This window comes from Microcaecilia unicolor, chromosome 9, assembly GCF_901765095.1.
Source record: "Microcaecilia unicolor chromosome 9, aMicUni1.1, whole genome shotgun sequence".
In the NCBI taxonomy this organism is placed as follows: Eukaryota; Metazoa; Chordata; class Amphibia; order Gymnophiona; family Siphonopidae; genus Microcaecilia; species Microcaecilia unicolor.
Window position 1 is genome coordinate 226121293 of NC_044039.1, and position 18318 is coordinate 226139610.

Sequence of the window (18318 nt, forward strand, 5' to 3'; positions counted from 1 at the left end):
CCTCCTGGATACGTCCCTTGTTCATTTCCCTAATAGTCTTAGTTTTAGCAGGGTTGTTGTTTTGTTTCTTGGCCTCATGTGCTTCGGCAGTATGCCGTCGGACCTTAACAAGTAAGGTAATGGTGATTCACAAGTCTATTCCCAGTTAGGATCACTATAATCTCCAGAGTTTGAGATGTGAGACTTATCTCTGCATAAGCTGATTTTAGTCTCAAAGGGGGGAATGAGGCAGCCATGGGCATAATTATATATACATAAGAAATGATATTAAAAGCTTGAAGTTTGAATTCTCTTCAGTCCTGCAGGTAAAGGAATGCAGGCTGATTCAGATTACTAGAAGTCTAGTTTGCCGGGCTGGGTTAGAAAGGTCAGAGACAGGAATTTCTGTCACCCTGGTGAATGATGAAAGCTAGCTCAACATCTGTATATTATTAGGCATGCTGAGCAGCCTTTGTAAGCTCTGGCATGAGCCAGATATATTGTAGTTTACAAGATAGAAAATACTATTTAGAGAGAGAGGCAATAGATTAGTATTTACAAGTTTTTGATATTTAGAATATGTCTTATAAGGATGCTCATTTTAGAATATGTTTACTCTGTGTAGTTAAATGTAGAATACCTTTTTAAATCTAATGTTACTCTCTGCTGTATTTTCTAAGCAAAGACTGCAGTGAAGAGGCCAACATGTGTTTTGAGTTTTCTGTGGTCCTAGCAAGTTCTGTGTATGGAGCTGATAGGTGAAAAAGGTCAGGAAAAGTCTTGATTAATTATAGGTAACTGTAGGAATAGTCCTGAAAGTATATCTGTATGCTATTAAGTAAGACTGACTTTTGACCTCTTTAATGAATGCCAGAGTCCAGTAAGCAATTTAAGCTATAGCTGAGAAATCAATCATGATGAGAATATAAGAGTTCTAGTGCCATATTGTCTGGCTTGAGGGGCCCCAGGTTAGAGGTCAGTTTGAGGAATACCAAACCTATGTAACTGATATTTCAAAAGTAATGATTGGTTGAGGCAAAGTGACCAATCTATTCCTTAACCAATTGGAGAGTAAGGGGGGGCTAGGCTAGGAGGGGGATAGAAACTGTATTTAAGTAAGAGCAGAAGCAGTTTACGTCAGAAGAAAGGAAGAAAGTTGGAAGACAACAGGAGAGACAGCAGAAGAGAAGCAGCTGAGACAGAAGCCACATGACACAAAAGAGCTGAGAGAAAGAGAAGAGAGCTAGAACTGATGTCCTGCTTTGTTTGCTGGCAAATAAAGAAGATTACTCTCTCATACTGGTGTGTGCTGTCTGACTCCTGAAGTATCACAAATTCCTATCTCAATTCCTGCAACAGACTGTTACAGATTCCTGTACAGACACCACATGCCAGCAGGATCCTTCACTTCAGTTACAAGTGTAGAATATGACTCTTACCCAATACAAAATATGGAACCACAAAAAAAATATGTGGATGAAAACAGAAAGCAGAGATACAGGACTGGATGTTATGCGACACTAGAGAAAAATTAAAAATATATATGTCCTCCTGTACAGTGCAAATAAAGCCGACAGATGTAAATTCTCAGCTTCAATATAATTCAATCACTAAGCTGAAAATAACATGATTTTTCCTACCTTTATAATCTGGTGATTTTATTATTCTAATGATCTTGTTCCCAGTCTCTGGTTCTGTTTTCCTCTGCTGTGCTCTTAACTGTCTCCAGGACTTCCTTTCCATTTGCAATTTCTTTTCTAACCTCCTGCCATATCTGTTTGGTTCTGATCTTTCACATTCAGCTTTCTTCAATTTCTCTCTCCTCAAATTTATCTGGTCTCTCCTCTGCCTCCTCACACATGTGCAGCCTGATTCCCCTCTTCCCTTCCATTCCACACATGTGCAGCCTGTACACCCTCTCCCTTGGGTCTAGTCTCTTCTCCTAACTTCTTCCACCCACCCCTCGGGCCTCTCTCGTCTCTCCACTCTGATTTTTCATACTTTGCCAGCAGCTTTTAGAACAGACCTTCCTCTGGTGAGCCCATGGCTTTTCTCTGCCACGTCCCTCCCATGCGGCAAAAGGAAGTTGCGTCAGAGGAAGGCCTGCCAGCAACCTCAAAGTTTGAAGATCGCTGCAGAGAGGAGAGAGACCCGAAGGCTGGGAACAAGACGATCATAGGCACTGCCTAATTTTGAGGGTTATCTGGAGGGGATTCCTGGACTCCCCGTGGCACACCGGTTGAAAAACGCTGCTCTAGGGTATACATATTGAGTTCTTCAAGTCTCCTGAACTGCCTCCAGTCTTTTGATGTCCTCAACGAGATACAGCTTCCAAAAACTGAGCACAATACTCTAAATGGTGTCCAAACCATTAGGCCAGGCTGTCAGTTAAAAACCAGGGTGGCAGGGAATGACTGCTGTACCAGTGGCCAGCTCTAGCACCTGGTAAAGGTGTGAACTATATGGGAGCTGCTATCAGGCTGTACAGTGAGGGTGGGAAGGACGTCACTGCAATCTCCCCTCTCTCAGGTCATGGCTGTAGGGTAGCTGGGAGTGGGTCCTCACACTTTGCTACCCTGCACCTGTTTCCGGGGGGCACCCTAGCCACTCGGGTGTTCAGGAGATGCACAAGGAATATTGCACAGAAAGAACTGCCGGCACTAGATCTGGGTGGGGGGGGGGGGGGGGGGGGCAATGATAATGAGCAATGCAAAACAGGGAAAACTAAAACTTCTCATCTCACTTGACCTGATAGACCATGACATTCTTTTAACAAGATTACAAGCAACAGGCCCGAGAGATAGTGCTTTAGATTGGTTCCGCTCTTACTTTTCCTGAGAGTATACGTACACTGGAAAAATTACATCTCAACCATACTCCCTACTATGTGCAGTCCAACAGCTTAGCTCCAACACTGTTCAGCATCTTTTTATCCCCGATCTAGTTCCTTGGCATTCCCAAATTGTCTATGCAGATGATATTCAAATTCTGATCAGTCTACTCAATAATAAAGTACGAAAGTATTGCCATACTGGGCCAGACTAAAGGTCCATCAAGCCCAGCATCTTGTTTCCAACACTGGCCAATCCAGGTCACAAGTACCTGGCAAGATCCCAAAAAAGTACAATACATTTTATGCTGCTTATCCCAGAAATAATGCTGTTTGTGCATCATCACGTAAGGACAGCATTTTCACGGGCCAGGAATTTAAAGGAACTGTTGAGCCCTGCCGAGTTACCTAGTGAAGACTTAGACCCCGCAGAGGTAACAATTGGTCATTTCAAATGGAACAAGACCAGCTGCAAAACGTGTGAATTAACTATAGAGACCTCATACTTCAGACATAATGGTCAGTCTTACCAGTTGAGACATCATACCACCTGCCGTACCCCATATATCATATATTACATTATCAGCCCATGCAATAAAGTTTATAATTTATTTGTTACATTTGTATCCCACATTTTCCCACCTATTTGCAGGCTCAATGTGGCTTACATAGTACTGGAGATGCGATTGCAGACTCCGGTATACACAAATACAGATTGATGTGGAGATAAGATAGGTTCATGTGGGAAGTCAAGAAGATCACTTAATGCAAGGATGACTTGAACATCGTTCACGGATTACAGCGCAGAACAGAGGAGCTACGTTGGTGCAGCACTGCATGCAAAACAACCATCCAGTGGACGTCTTACGACGTATGGTGATTGATCACGCAATCCTGATATCCAGGGGAGGTGATCGCAATAGGAAATTACTCCAGCAGGAAACTTTTTGGATCATCTAGACACCCTGGAACCTAGGGGGCTGAATACGTACATACATTGGGGATGTTTTATGTGATACACATTAGGAGTTCCCGGAAGTGTCATCAGATGTTAGTTGCTTCCAGTATCGTTACTACATATAAGAAGCTGCCGCCATGGGTCTTTCCCCACGGTGGTAAGGCTGATAAGGAGGCTGAGAGACTATGAGCCACCAGACTGATTACACTAGCAGGAGTGCCCCATTTGATGAGTATGCTAACGGACATTTGTCTTGTTTCTACGGGTCCGGAGTGAGATTATCCCTTGATAAATCTATAAAAGCGAAACAGGCACCTGTCGGGGTTGCAAATACACCTGGACATACAGATAAGTGTTGTAGATTTACCTCCACTAGCACTGAATGATAGTTATAGCCACCATAATGGACATTGTTGGATAAGAGACAGAATGTGTGGAACTTATGAAGTGTTGCAGCAATATAGCTACCAAAAGAAACGAATAAAACATTAAAAATCATTTAAAAAAAAAAAAAAAATATATATATATATATATATATAACAAGAATTACTGATATGCTTGCTCGACTACACACTGAGGAAGGTTGGGGGTTTGTCTATGATTAAATTTGTCACAAATAGGGGTTCACCTTATTGGTGAAATTAAAGCAGCCCGGTGACTATACAAGACTTTCCCCGAGAAATCTATTTAGAAGATATTGGTTACTCTTGCCTTAAATTCTACTACTTTTTGTATTGTACACGTGTTATCCTAGAATAAGCAGTGGATTTTCCCCAAGTCCATCTTAATAATGGCTTATGGACTTTTCTTTTAGGAAATTAGCCAAACCTTTTTTTTTTAACCCTGCTAAGCTAAATGCCTTTACTACATTGTCTGGCAATGAATTCCACAGTTTAATTACACACTGAGTGAAGAAATATTTTCTCTGATCCGTTTTTAATTTACTTTCTACCTTCATTGGGTGCCCCCTAGTCCTAGTATTTTTGAAAAGGGTAAACATGTGATTCACGTCTACGCATTCCATTCCTAATACCTAACATTCTATTTGCTTAGTCTAGCTGAAATTACAAACCTTAACCACAAATAAGTAGTAGCAGAACCCTAATAAAATATCCGATTGGCTTTTCACTCACAAACTTTACTCCTGTCAGAATTCTGAGCAACTACAGAGCACAGAATTTGAACAGAATTCCCAGCCACGCAGAATCTGCACTGAATTTTAAAAAAAGTAAGAAAATTTGATGCCGGAATGGGCCATGGTAAAACTATAGTAAAGAAAGGCAGGCTGGTGGCCGCACCGCTTCCCCCCAAGCCTCGATAGGCCCTCCCCTGGCCTACCTCAACATGTTCTGGTGTTCTAGTGGCCTCTTCAGGGGCAGGAAAGAACCCCACTCTTTCCTGCCCACTGCTGCCGCTCACTCGCTAGTGCTCCGCGCCTTCAAAATGGCCACCAAGTCTTCAAGCAATGATCTCATGAGGATGCCACAAGAAGTATCGGCAGCCACTTGCAAGAAGTGGCAGTACAGGCCCAGAGCAACGGGCAGAAAAGAGTCGGGTTCTTTCTTTCCTGTCCCATAGAGGATCATCTGATGCACCTCCTCCTGGCGAGTACGGATGCGGTGGGTGGCTAGAAAATCTATGGAGGAGGGGGCTGGCAAAAAGGTGGATGCTATGAATAGGTGCAGGGAGGAGGCTGGAAAAAAGGCGCATGATGTGGGTGCTGAGAAAAATATGGATGGCATGCGTGTACAGGGAATGTTTTTGGGGTGCAGAGTTCCAGCAGGAGTAAAACATAAAATTAAATCCCTAAAAAAAAAAAAAAAAAATCACAAGGCTTAGCCATAGGTTATTGGGACCATCCTGTCTTTGGCAGCTCCAGTATTTGGCTGGAATACCGATTACTTTCAAACTATCCATAAAAAATACTTGGTGCCATCCTAGATGATACTATGAGCTGTATTTTGAAAGCACAGACTTTACTGTGGAACTTAAGTGCTTAGAAAATATGCCTCCATGTGTTTCCGACCCCAAATTTCAAATACAATTGTACCCCGTTTCTTTAAACTGAAACAACTTTATTCTGTCCGACATCTCTTTGACAAATCTGCCTTGTGGATACTCACTCACACCTTTGTCCTAACAGGACTGGACTACTGTTACTCATTACTTCAAGGCGCCTGCATTCAAGATATTTATCATCTCCAGATCGTACAAAATTCTGCAGTCAAACTACTCACAGAATCCACAAAATGTGATCATAAAGTGGACCACACTGGAGCCCACCACAGACGGCAGGCCCTCGATTACCCCAAAGCAGAGACAGCGGAGGCAAAAGACAGCTGACACAAAATGCTGCAGGAGATGAAGCAGGTCTCCCAGGACACTTGGGACAGCATCTGGCTGCAGTTTCCTGCTCTCCAGAGAGACAAGGGCAGATGATCTGCAAAACCCAATATGGCGGTAGAAAGAAGCAGATCAGAACACTCCTCTCTCCCCTCCATCCACGTCTATGCCCAGCAACTCTCCTCTGTCCCCTGCCCTCCCCTCCATCCAAGTCCAGCAACTCTCCTCTCCATCCATCCATGTCCAGCAACTCTCCTCTGTCCCCTGCCCTCCCCTCCATCCAAGTCCAGCAACTCTCCTCTCCATCCATCCATGTCCAGCAATTCTCCTCTGCCCTCTGCCCTCCCTCCCATGTCCCAGCCGCCCCCCCTTTTCAGCCCCCCCCCCATTCCAGCCTTAGCCCCCTTCTCAGCTGCTGTTAGTTGCAGTTTCAACCCCCCCCCCCCCCCACACTGCCTGCCCCCTTCTCTCATGACACCTCCTTTTGTTCCTGCTGCCCTGCGTTTAAATCTGTTTTATCTCAAAGTCAAAGCGTCAGCAGCAGTGAAAGATGAAGCAGATTCGTCTGGGACCATTCCTTCTCTCAAAGTGTCCCGCCCTCACGGAAACATCAGAGGAAGGTGGGACACAGAGTGGGAAGGGAAGACCCGAGGCGAGCCTGCTTCTTTTTTCATTGACGCTACCGCTTTGACTTTGAGGTAAAACAGATTTAAACGCAGGGCAGCAGGAACAAAAAAAGGGGCTGTCGCAGGAGCCGAGGGCAGCAGGTGAGGACTGGGGTTGCGGCTGCAACTGTGAGCCACCAGCGGCTGTAAGCATGGCTTGTAGCACCCTCCAGAGGTCAATGTCCCCCTGACATGCTTACCGGATTGCACTGGTCCTGTTACCTATGACCCCGTTAAGCCAGGCCTGGGGCAGCTGCTGCCTCTTTTACCCATAAGTAAAAGCAGCCCTGGTCTGGCACAAGAGAGGCAGAAAGAGTAAGGCATGGATGGAGAGACAGACCACCCGATATTCACCACTATATAACCGGCCAGGAATGGCTCCTGGTTGGTTAATAGTGTTTAACCGGATATCCACGAATATTCAGCAGCTAACTCCCATAGTCGAATATTGGCGAGAGAGAGAGAGTCAGTCAGTCAGTCAGTCTGGTAGGGACTGGCTGCAGGTTGGGTGGGGGGGGGAGGGAGAGAGAGAGAGAAGTCTGGTGGTGGAGGAAGAAGAGAGGAAAAGGGAGAGTCTGGTGGGGACTGGCTGCAGGTTGAGAGAGAGAGAGAGTCAGTCTGGTGGGGATTCACTGCAGGGGAGAAAGAGAGGGAAACTGGTGGGGACAGACAGCTAGTGGAGACTGCCTTGGTGCCACAAGGAATGATGGGGGTGAACTGGGGATCCCCGAATTTTCTGGAAGCTAATAAGTGATCTATACAAGCAAAAAGGTTGGGAACTCCCATAAGGAAGAATTATTTGAACAATGTTGTGATTGCATCCTTCTCCTCCATCGCTAACTCCAGACTCCGTTTCTTTTGTCTTGCCACACCTTATGCCTGGAATGGGCTTCCTGAGCCACCTTCAAATCCGGGCTAAAGGTCTACCTGTTTGATGCTGCTTTTGACTTCTAACTTGTCACTTGCTCGTAACCTTTATCTTGTCTTCCTCTCTTCAATAGTCCCTTTCCCTATGTGTCCTTCTGTCCGTCAGTCCTGATTTAGATTGTAAGCTCTTTTGAGCAGGGACTGTCTTTTCTTTCTTCATGTTCAATTGTGAAGCGCTGCGTACGACTAGTAGCGCTATAGAAATGATTTATAGTAGTAGTAGTAGATTGTAACCGAGTATCACTGGCTCAGAATTTCTTTATACACAGAAAGCCCTTTGGACTTTTTCTTGTAATGGCTTTTACAGCTAATTTAACTGTGGGAAGGAGCTGGGACGCAGCGGTTGGAACAATGTATGGAAGTGACACTTTGGCTTCTCTCCCATTGCCTGTACAATAAAAACTGTCTAACACTTTTCAGCTATTCAGGACCGCAGTATGAAGAGTTTCCAAGATACCCAGCTCCAGGAGTCAGAGTATCTGTTCCATTATGGATATTATTGACTGGAATCAGGGACTCCAAATAGTACCACAGTGCACTGAGATACGAGTTCAAATCCAAGCCTGGCCAAAGTTTCCCTCCTGGAACTGGGTCGCTTTGCAGCACTGGGTGTACGATATAAAAGATAAGAGAGGACAAGCAGAAAAAGGATTAGGACTCATCCACCCATCCAGGCCAGTAGGGTTTTAAAGTCTTAACCCCTATCTGAACTTCTCTAAAGACTCCCACTGCTGGTCTGAGGCCTCCCCATATTGACTAACAGATCATTTGGCTCCAACAATACATTAGCTAAAACTTGTACTCCGATAACCCTCTCTAACACAGTACACGGTGTTGAAAACATAAAACCCACCCAAATTCAACCCCAACCCACCCAACTTTCAAAAGACTAATAAATAGAAAAGCTGAACCCAAAGTAATATTCAAAGCTGCCAGGAGGGTCCCCCAAGGGTATTGGTAATATTACATCTAACTCATGGTAAAAGGCAGTAAAGGAAGAGTTCCAGGTGGCCAAAAATCTCAGTTTACGTTTTTGGAAGCCCTTCACTCCCTTAGAATCCAAAACACATAAATCACGCAACCCATTTCTCTTGGGCAGTTTTAGCTGTAATGCCTACGCCAGGCCTGTTGACCCTTTCCCCAGTGCATAGCCTCTCCTCAGACTTGCTGCTGGCAGACCAGTTTAACATCTGTGCCAGCCAGTAAGATCTGAGACAGAGGATACCTTACAGTGTGAGCTGCTAATTCTAACAAAAGGAAACAGCTCTGGCTTAACTATCAGGACTAGGGAGCATCAGCCATACAAAGCTTAAGAGTTACAGGCATCACGTCCAGTTAATTGTTATAGGCCGATTGTGATTGTAGAATTTAATGATCAGACTCTTGCAGGGGGGAGTTAACTGAGCAGGGACCTGAAAATGAATGGGGGTGGGGAGCCCTGGTGGATACCGAGGAGGCTTAATGATGATAGCGCCCGATAGGGTGTCTGTTGCTTTAACAAAGAGACAGTCTCAGCTCTCACACTGGCTCCTGTTTGAAAAATAGCGAAGATCTCTGCCATATGACTTTATTCAAAGTGTCATGTACAGAGATGAAACATTTTGAATCCTAGGAGGCTGCGAGAGCTGAGCAGCCACTATAAGAACATTAGTGTTGCCATACTGGGACAGACTGAAGGTCCATCAAGCCCAGTATCCTGTTTCCAACAGTGGCCAATCCAGGTCACAAGTACCTGGCAAGATCCCAAAACTGTACATTTTATGCTGCTTATCCTAGAAATACGCAATGGATTTTCCCCACGTCCATCTTAATAGCAGCTTATGGACTTTTCTTTTAGGAAATTATCCAAACCTTTTTTTAAACCCTGCTAAGCTAACTGCTTTTACCACATTCTCTGGCAACAATTCCAGAGTTTACTTACGCATTAAGTGAATAAATATTTGTTTTAAATGTACTACTTAGCAGTTTGAGTGCCCCCAAATCCTAGTAGTTCATCCATAAGTGATTCACATCTACCTGTTCCACTCCACTCTTGATTTTATAGACCTCTATCATATCTCCCCTCCAAGCAGAAGAGCCCCATTCTCTTTAGCCTTTCTTCATAGGGAAGTCATCCTATCCCCTTTATCATTTTCATGGCCCTATACTGAGCAAGCTCTGTCACTGTGTCCAGGGAGGGGTAATGTGTATTAAGTTTGGCACCTCAATCATTGCATCATGTTGGCTCCTGATCTGAATGCAACCCTATCCTCATTCTAGCCAGCCATAACAGTCACCTGCGCATAGGGACTGCTGCAGTGCATTAACTGGACCCATTTCAACCCAAGCCTGCACTCCACAGCCCACCCTCAAGTATGAGCAGTTTAACAGTGCACTCAAAGATAGATGACTATTTCAGCCACCTAAGGGAAAGTCTGAAAACAGAAATATCTTTTTTTTTTTTCAGCAAGGAACTTCCTAGAGGTTGTGAGCCCTCTTGGGACAGGGAAAAAGCCCTACCACACCAGAATACAGCTCGCCATAAACTACCAGTGAAAAGGCTTGAGCTAAATCCAAATCCAAAAAAATAAAACCACAAACTCTTCAGAGATAATATTTCACTGCACCACTAACATATCTTGTCCTTGTCTATTCTAGCCTCTTACACTTGGGCTGTAGTACAAGAAGTGAGTTTTCAATCTCAGCAGCTACCTAAGGCCCAGGAGGAGAAATGTGTGGCTGAAAGTCAAAGCATGAGCAGATGCTTTCTTGCTTTTTAGATATGAAAAGTATAATGCACAGGGAGTCCTTTAAGACCATCAGTCCCTAACGCTCCTAGGATGAAACTGCATTTCTACAGATCCTACACCATAAGCTCTGCATTATGAAGAGCACTTTACAAGGCTTTGTCACATTCACACTCTCAGGGCGAAAATGACCTTGAGAAATCCTGGAAGAACAGTCATTAGATATGTGGGGGGTGAAGCTACATTACAAGACTAGCATTGAGAACGGATATCGAACCAGGACCCCTGAAACAGAGTCACAGAGCTGCTGACTTACCCCTTCCAGAAGGCACATTTGAAGCCAGTCCTAGTTTTGAACTTGCATTCCTCCTAGAGCAGTGTGGGATTTGTAGTCCTTTATTCTACCCAGTTAAATCAGAGCTACAGGTCCCATAATGCACCAGGATGGGGGAATCAGAAATCCAGAATAACCAGCTGTTCTTTGTGGTGGAACTGGCTACTTTGGAAGCTATGGGATTACAGCAGAGCAGGTTCCCAGTCCCCCACAGCCATTACCCACCCCCACCTGTGGGAGCTCCACAGGCTGTTTCTCTATCTTCTCATTTGCAGACATGCTGTCACCCACCTTCTTTCCTCAGCCTGCCCTCTCCCCCTGCTCTTACTCACTGTGCATGGGACTCCATCCTTCACTCCTTCGGCCAGGACTCTAAATCCATGAACAGGAGCAGCAGGGTCACATGTGAAGTGCTGAGCCCTCTGCACTCAACTGCTTCCTGGGGGTTGCAAGTCACCCATCCCCCACTGCTGCTGCCAGGAAATGGACCATCTCAAGTGCTCTTGTCTCAGAGATGAAAGAGCTACAGATTCAGGGGTCACTTCCAAAGCTAAAGTGATAACAAGACCTATTGTGTGAAGCCATTCGGCCCGGTAGGGGGTCTTAAAGGGCCAGTGCCCCTGCCAGGAGCCCCTCCCCCCTCCATACACACTCTTCTCAGCAGCAGAGGAGGGGCAGTGTGCTAGCAGTCTCCTGAGACAGCCCCATTTCTACAAAAAGAGAAAAGACATTGCACAGGGATTTCCCCCCTGAAACCTTCTTTACACGACATGATATAAGTTGGTTTAAAAACTGTTCCCACCACTTAAGAGAATGGGGGGGTGGAGCTATCAAAGCTTTAGGGGAGCTCTGGAGTAGCATGCACCATCCCATTACAACCCCCCACACACCCATCCACCCTCTGCAAGAGCACTACGGGGGGGGGGGGGGGGGGGGCAAGAGCTGTAGCAGGTTGCAACCCATATACAGAGAGATCTCTTCACCTTCAGGAGACGCTGTGCTCTAGTAGTATTATGGGGTCCCACATCCCTGACCCCAGAACATAATTTTGTCCAGAAGTAAAACACCGAGGTTGGGGTGAAAAAAATGTGCTTGGTCTCAGTTTATAACAATTCCAGTTTTACAACCTAATTTATTCTGAGGAAGTTCAGTGATTAAAATCTGTGTTGGACACAAACATTGATGATTCTTTGTTTTAATTTCTGCCATGGTGGCTACATTCAGAAGTTTAATGAGAGGTGTGGTCGCCGTGTTAGGTGTTAGTCCACTTTTAAAGGTAATGAAAAGAAATAAAACATGGAAAATAAAAGAAAATTATACCTTTTTTATTGGACATAACTTAATACATTTCTTGATTAGCTTTCGATCGGAAACAAGCAAATGTTGGTAAGAAGTTTAATGAAAATATTGTTATTGGGGGTTTTTTGTTTTTTTTTCAGTTTAGGGTTGATCTCTTTTTATGCATTTTCTTTCAGTTTTTGGATGCAGCTGTGAAGTTGAAGTGGGAAGAGCTCATTTGGTGTGAAAATATTCTGGTGGTTTGGAAAAGATAACAAATTAAACCAATTCTGATACTGTATCTATAAACATAGTAACATAGTAGATGACGGCAGAAAAAGACCTGCACAGTCCATCCAGTCTGCCCAGCAAGATAAACTCATATGTGCTACTTTTTGTGTATACCTTACCTTGATTTGTACCTGTCCTCTTCAGGGCACAGACCATATAAGTCTGCCCAGCACTATCCCCGCCTCCCAACCACCAGACCCGCCTCCTACCACCGGCTCTGGCACAGACCGTATAAGTCTGCCCAGCACTATCCCCGCCTCCCAACCACCAGTCCCGCCTCCCATCACCGGCTCTGGCAGACCGTATGTCTGCCCAGCACTATCCCCGCCTCCTACCATCGGCTCTGGCACAGACCGTATAAGCCTGCCCAGCACTATCCCCGCCTCCCAACCACCAGTCCCACCTCCCATCACCGGCTCTGGCACAGACCGTATGTCTGCCCAGCACTATCCCCGCCTCCCAACCACCGGCTCTGGCACAGACCGTATAAGCCTGCCCAGCACTATCCCCGCCTCCCAACCACCAGTCCCGCCTCCCACCACCGGCTCTGGCACAGACTGTATAAGTCTGCCCAGCACTATCCCCGCCTGACAACCACCAGCCCCGCCTCCCACCACTGGCTCTGGCCACCCAATGAGGCTGGATTGAGACCAGGAGCCTGCATGATGTAAAACAAGCTGAAGCCAATTAGGGTGCTCTCCCTTTCCCTCATACAGCCGTCATCCCTGTTCACCAAACACAAAGCAAACAAAACCTATGAGCTGCTGCGTCCACAATGTCCTTCTTTATTGTTTGTAGCATTTTTATTTTCACTTATATTTTCAAACATGCCAGCTTGTGCAGCATACGTATGTACACAGAGGAATCTGTTCCATGGCTTAGACAATGACACAATGATTACGATTTAGAATTAGCTCTAATAGATCATTGTTTCATTTGGAGGGGCTGGTCGTAGGGACCCCCTGTATTTGTACAGAGATGTTTTTTTTTCATCTAGTAAAGGGCCACCAGTGAGAATCAGGTGCTCAACCACACTATTTATAAGTACAAAGTTTGTTTGTTTTTATTTTATTTTATGTAGTTACCGCCTTTTTTAAGGAATTCACTCAAGGCGGTGTACAGTAAGAATAAATCAAACATGAGCAACAGACAATTACAGCAGTAAAAATATTCAAATAACAATAAAAAGTATGGCATAGTATAGTACTTACAATGCCAACACAATTGACAGTGTAGGGTATAAGCAAAGATGGAACATAGAGATAGGTAAGAGAGTAAGAGGAATTTGGTTGTAAGGGGGGGGGGAATTATAAAATCATTGATGATAAAAGATATGGATGCGTATACCCAAATGCATTGTATTTTTCCAAGGTTACGTTATTGGTTCTGTTAATAATGTTGAATCATCAATAACAATTGTTTAAACCTAAAAAAAATAAATAAATAAGGGACCTGAGGGGGAAAAGCAGCCCAGGCAATGTGGCAGAGTGAAGAAGAGTAGCACTGGAGGAACACCTCGTGCCACCGGCAGGGCCAGGGAGGGACCCCCGCCAGCCTGCTGTGTCTGCTTCTCTGGATCCTCCCCAGCCTCCAGGGGAGACCCAGTGCTTGACTTTCTCTTTCCTGCTGCTGTCAGGACGTGATCACCTGGGTCCTGTCAGGAGAGAGAGGGAGGCCCGGGGAATTTTGCCCCCTCTGCCCCCCCCCCCCTCTGTGGCCCTGAGGCTCACTTGCAGGTATCACATCATATAATGTCTTTTGGAGAGGGTGTGGTTAGGGATACTCCTTGGGAGGACCTTAGTGTCCTTGGAGGTGTGTAAAGGATCATCCTATTCTTTAGGTACTTGGGGCCATTTCCTTTAAGGGCCTTGAAGATCAGACATACACTTTTAAATTTAGCCCTGTATTGTAGTGGTAGCCAGTGAAGTTTTTTGCAAAAATGGTGTGATGTGGTCACGTCACTTGCAACCTTCTATTAGTCTTGCTGCAACTTTCTGAATCAGTCGGAGCTGGTGCAGGCCCTTTGTAGGCAGACCATTGTAGAGTACATTATTTATTTTATTTATTTATTGCATTTATTGTATTTATTACAGTAATCCAGTCTTGACGTTATCATGGCATGCACAACTGGGATAAGATTTACCTTCTCTGTCGCAAATAGTAGAAGCAGCTCTTGAAGGTTGTTTGGATTTGGGGAATCAGAGTAAGAATTGAGTCTAATTGTATTCCAGGGCTCCTGACTTGTGATTTGAGGGGGAGTTTGTACTTCCCATTAATTAGATTGAAACCTGGGCGCATTTAACATATTTTTTTTCCTGTGTGTATGGTATGTGGGAACTTGCTTCTTTTGTTTTGTGGAATGCAGTGGTATATTATAAAAATTAGCTTTTTTTATTACTACTGTTTCACAGAGAGGTATTGAATGATGAGAGAAGAGTTTCTTCATGCAGACGTTTGGTCCAGAGTCAGTCTAAATGTGCCAAAATTGTCCAGTTCAGCACACTATTAGCTGACAAGTTCATACAAAATGAATTATGTTCAGTGGGAAATAAATCTGCTGGCTGTCTACTACATGAATATTCCATCATTGTTTCATTATTGCTACCAAGTATTACATATTGTGGGCATTTGCTTTAAACTTTAAATATTTTAATTAATGTATCCAGACCTTTTAATGCACATGGTATTGCATTTTTCCTTAAGGGTGGTTGAGCAATTAGGTTTTAAAAGTTATAAAACTTTAAGTTTCTGCCATAGAATTAACAGAAGGGCCCAGTTCAGTCCTCATTCCCACCCACCCCTAGCTCAACCGTTTATAATCAACGTCACTGGGGGACTGGGATGTCGCTGCTATGTTAAGGGGGATATTCTCGCTCACTACAGAGGCGAGACTGAGGGAGTGCGGATATCGAGTAATACTTTGAGCATATTGGGCTAAAGCGCAGCTCGCACTCGTGGTCGGAGAGGGGGAGTCGAGCTGTCCTAACAACATTTCCCCCCCCCTTCCTTTTCCCCTCCCCCTCCTTCCCCATCCCTCCCCTCCGATAAGCTGACATACTATTGTAAGATTGTTGACAAAAAACATCATTTACATAATAAAGTAAAATAATATCATCCTCCACTGCCTTATGTTTTTCGTTTGTTACCCTTTGATCTCAGCTGTATGATATAACCAATATTACAACTTGGTCCAGAGACCCCCCTCCCCCCCTAGTAACCAATAGATGAGTCTTCTGTTACCACAATTGATACCCAAAAATATTACAGAATTCTACTTCTCCGAGCTGTCCTAAATTTAAACAACAAAGACAAACTTATATTCATGCGATTTGGCAATGCCCAAAAATAAAAGTCTTTTGGGGGGCAGATCAGGGGCTTTTTATCTTGGATACTGGCCCACACTGTCCAAGGGACGGCGGAACAGTTATTACTAGATAAGCAGGGTGCGTTCCAGCCCCTCGATAGATACAGCATCCTTTTATGTCACAAGCTTAGCCTGGTGGCCAAAAAAGTTATCTTGCAATATTGGACATCATCAGACCCTCCTGCATTTTGGCACTGGTGTAACCAGGTTCATATACTGGCCACCTGGGAAGCTAAGGAGGCAAGTGGCTCCTACAAATGTAAACAATTATTTTTGAAGCTCTGGGACTCTTATTTGCAAATTCTGAGTCTACAGGGCCGTAGACTCCTGGTAAATAATTTATAACAGTAGGATCTGGTGGCCTGTCGGGTTGGGTCCTTTCTGGTGATAGGGTTTGGGGAGTCACACTTGGCTATTTAGGTAGACTGGTACTGGGAGGGGGAAGGTGCAGGAGGGGGGAGGAAGGAGACTATGGACTTGGGATGTGGAAGGGGGGGAAGGAATTAAGTATATGGCTGATCGGGTAAAGGTTGGGAACGGGGAGCACAGCTAAGGGGATGGTATTTCATTCCTGTGGGTCCCTCATGATATGCTTTGTAACTTTATTAACCATCTAGTTGCACTGTAGATAATAGCGAGGGTTGGGAAGGGTTGGGGGTGGGGTAGGATGGGGAGAAAATGAATAGCATATGGTTGATGGTACAATTGTGCCAGTCCGCCTGATCCAGCTTGTTCTAGTCCACCTGATCCAACCTCTCCATGCCTGTTCTAGTTACCTGCTCCAGCGTGTCCCAGTCCGTCGGATCCAGCTTATCCCTGCCTGTTCCAGTCATCTGCTCCAGTTTGTTCCAGCCCGCATGATCCAGCTCATCCAGCCTCTCCCTGCCTGCTCCAGCGAGTCCCAGTCCGTCGGATCCAGCTTATCCCTGCCTGTTCCAGTCATCTGCTCCAGCTTGTTCCAGCCCGCCTGATCCAGCTTGCCCAGCCTCTCCCTGCTTGTTCCAGCTACCTGCTCCAGCCTGCCGCAGTCTGTCAGATCCAGCTTCTCCCAGCTTCTCCCTGCTCGTTCCAGTCCATCTGCACCAGCTTGTTCCCGCCTGATCAGCTTCTCCCTGCTTGCTCCAATCCCTCCGCTCCAGCTGTTGCAGCCCGCCTGATCCAGCTCGTTCCAGCCTACCTGATCCAGCTTCTCCCTGCTCGTTCCTGTCCATCTGCACCAGCTTGTTCCAGCCCACCTGCTAGCTTGTCAGCCATTGACTTACCTGCCTGCCTGCTAACTTGTCAGCCATTGACTTACCTGCTCTCCAGCTTCTCCCTGCTGGTTCCTGTCCATCTGCACCAGCATGCTCCAGCCCGCCTGCTAGCTTGTCAGCCGACTTACTTGCCTGCCTGCTAACTTGTCAGTGAAGGAAGGCCAACGGGAGCTGCTGCTTGCTGCTGTTTTGGCGCTGCTAGATCCAAGTGGGTCCGGCTTCAATATTCTTCTCAGAGCGTATGTACATCACACTACCTGAGACCATTTTCAAGATCTCATCTGTAGATCTTTGGAATCTTTTACCTGCATTTTGAGATTCCCTTGATGTGTTATATTTAATTTCAATTTGATAGATAAGACTCCTGATGTAGGCCATTCGGCCGAAACACAACGTTGTGTCGAGTCAATTTTAATGTGTTATTGTTATATTATTATTATTTGTTTGAAGATTATTAAATTTTGTTTTTTAAGTAAAGATTATTTGGTTCCATTCTTTGGATAGCCTGACTTATTTTCCCACCTTTTTATTTTTCGTTTTTTTTGCTAACTTGTCAGCCATTGACTTACCTGCTCCCCTGCTTCTCCCTGCTCGTTCCTGACCATCTGCACCAGCTTGCTCCAGCCCACCTGCTAGCTTGGCAGCCATTGCCTTACTTGCCTGCTTGCTAACTTGTCAGCCATTGACTTACCTGCTCTCCAGTCCATCAATTCCATCAATTCCACCAATTCCAAGCCTCCAATCCAGCTTTTCCGCTCTATCTATCTGCTTCTCACCTCAGTCACTACACATACACCTGTTACACTGCAATCACTACTTATGGCCCCTGTCCAAATTCTCTTCCTTGCCCTGTCCCTTCCTAATCTTTTTCCCCTCCTCCTACAGCTGTCTACCGCTGGAACTCATTGCCCACCCATGTCCCCTCCCGTCCTGCTCGCTACGGCAATACCCTTTTCACCCCATCCCTCACCACCTCACCAGGGGCGTAGCTACGGGTGGGCCTGGCTGGGCCCAGGCCCACCCAATTTCAGCCCAGGCCCGCCCAGCGCCAGCCCCAGCTCCCATTGCCGGCCACTGCTGCTTTTCCTGTTGAGCAGCAGGGCCGGCGCTACAAAAAGAAGAAGCGCTAACGGCGCTAAGGACGAAAAATGTTTAAAAAAAAAAAAAAGTGCGGCACCGGCAGGCACTGTCTAGGCAGCCTTGAGGCATTGGCTGCTGGCTCGCAGGCTCCTCCCGTCTCCTACGTCACTGCCCTGCGGGAGAAGCCTGCGAGCCAGCAGTCAATGCCTCAAGGCTGCCTAGACAGTGCCTGCCGGTGCCGCACTTTTTTTTTTTTTTAAACATTTTTCGTCCTTAGCGCCGTTAGCGCT

General features: G+C 45.6%; 1 protein-coding gene across 2 annotated transcripts in view; it reads right to left on the minus strand.

The window, feature by feature from the left end:
* The window catches only part of VRTN (vertebrae development associated), a 39116-nt gene extending 27597 nt beyond the window's left edge, over nt 1–11519 (minus strand). Inside the window, exon 1 of one of the 2 annotated variants that reach the window (XM_030215311.1) lies at nt 11095–11519. In XM_030215311.1, the coding sequence (XP_030071171.1) occupies nt 11095–11111 (17 nt within the window). In that variant the 5' untranslated portion in view covers nt 11112–11519. Of the gene's footprint in view, nt 1–10744; nt 10882–11094 lie in introns of those variants that run through there. The other variant, XM_030215312.1, reaches the window with a different exon arrangement.
* Between the last annotated feature and the right edge of the window lie 6799 nt (nt 11520–18318).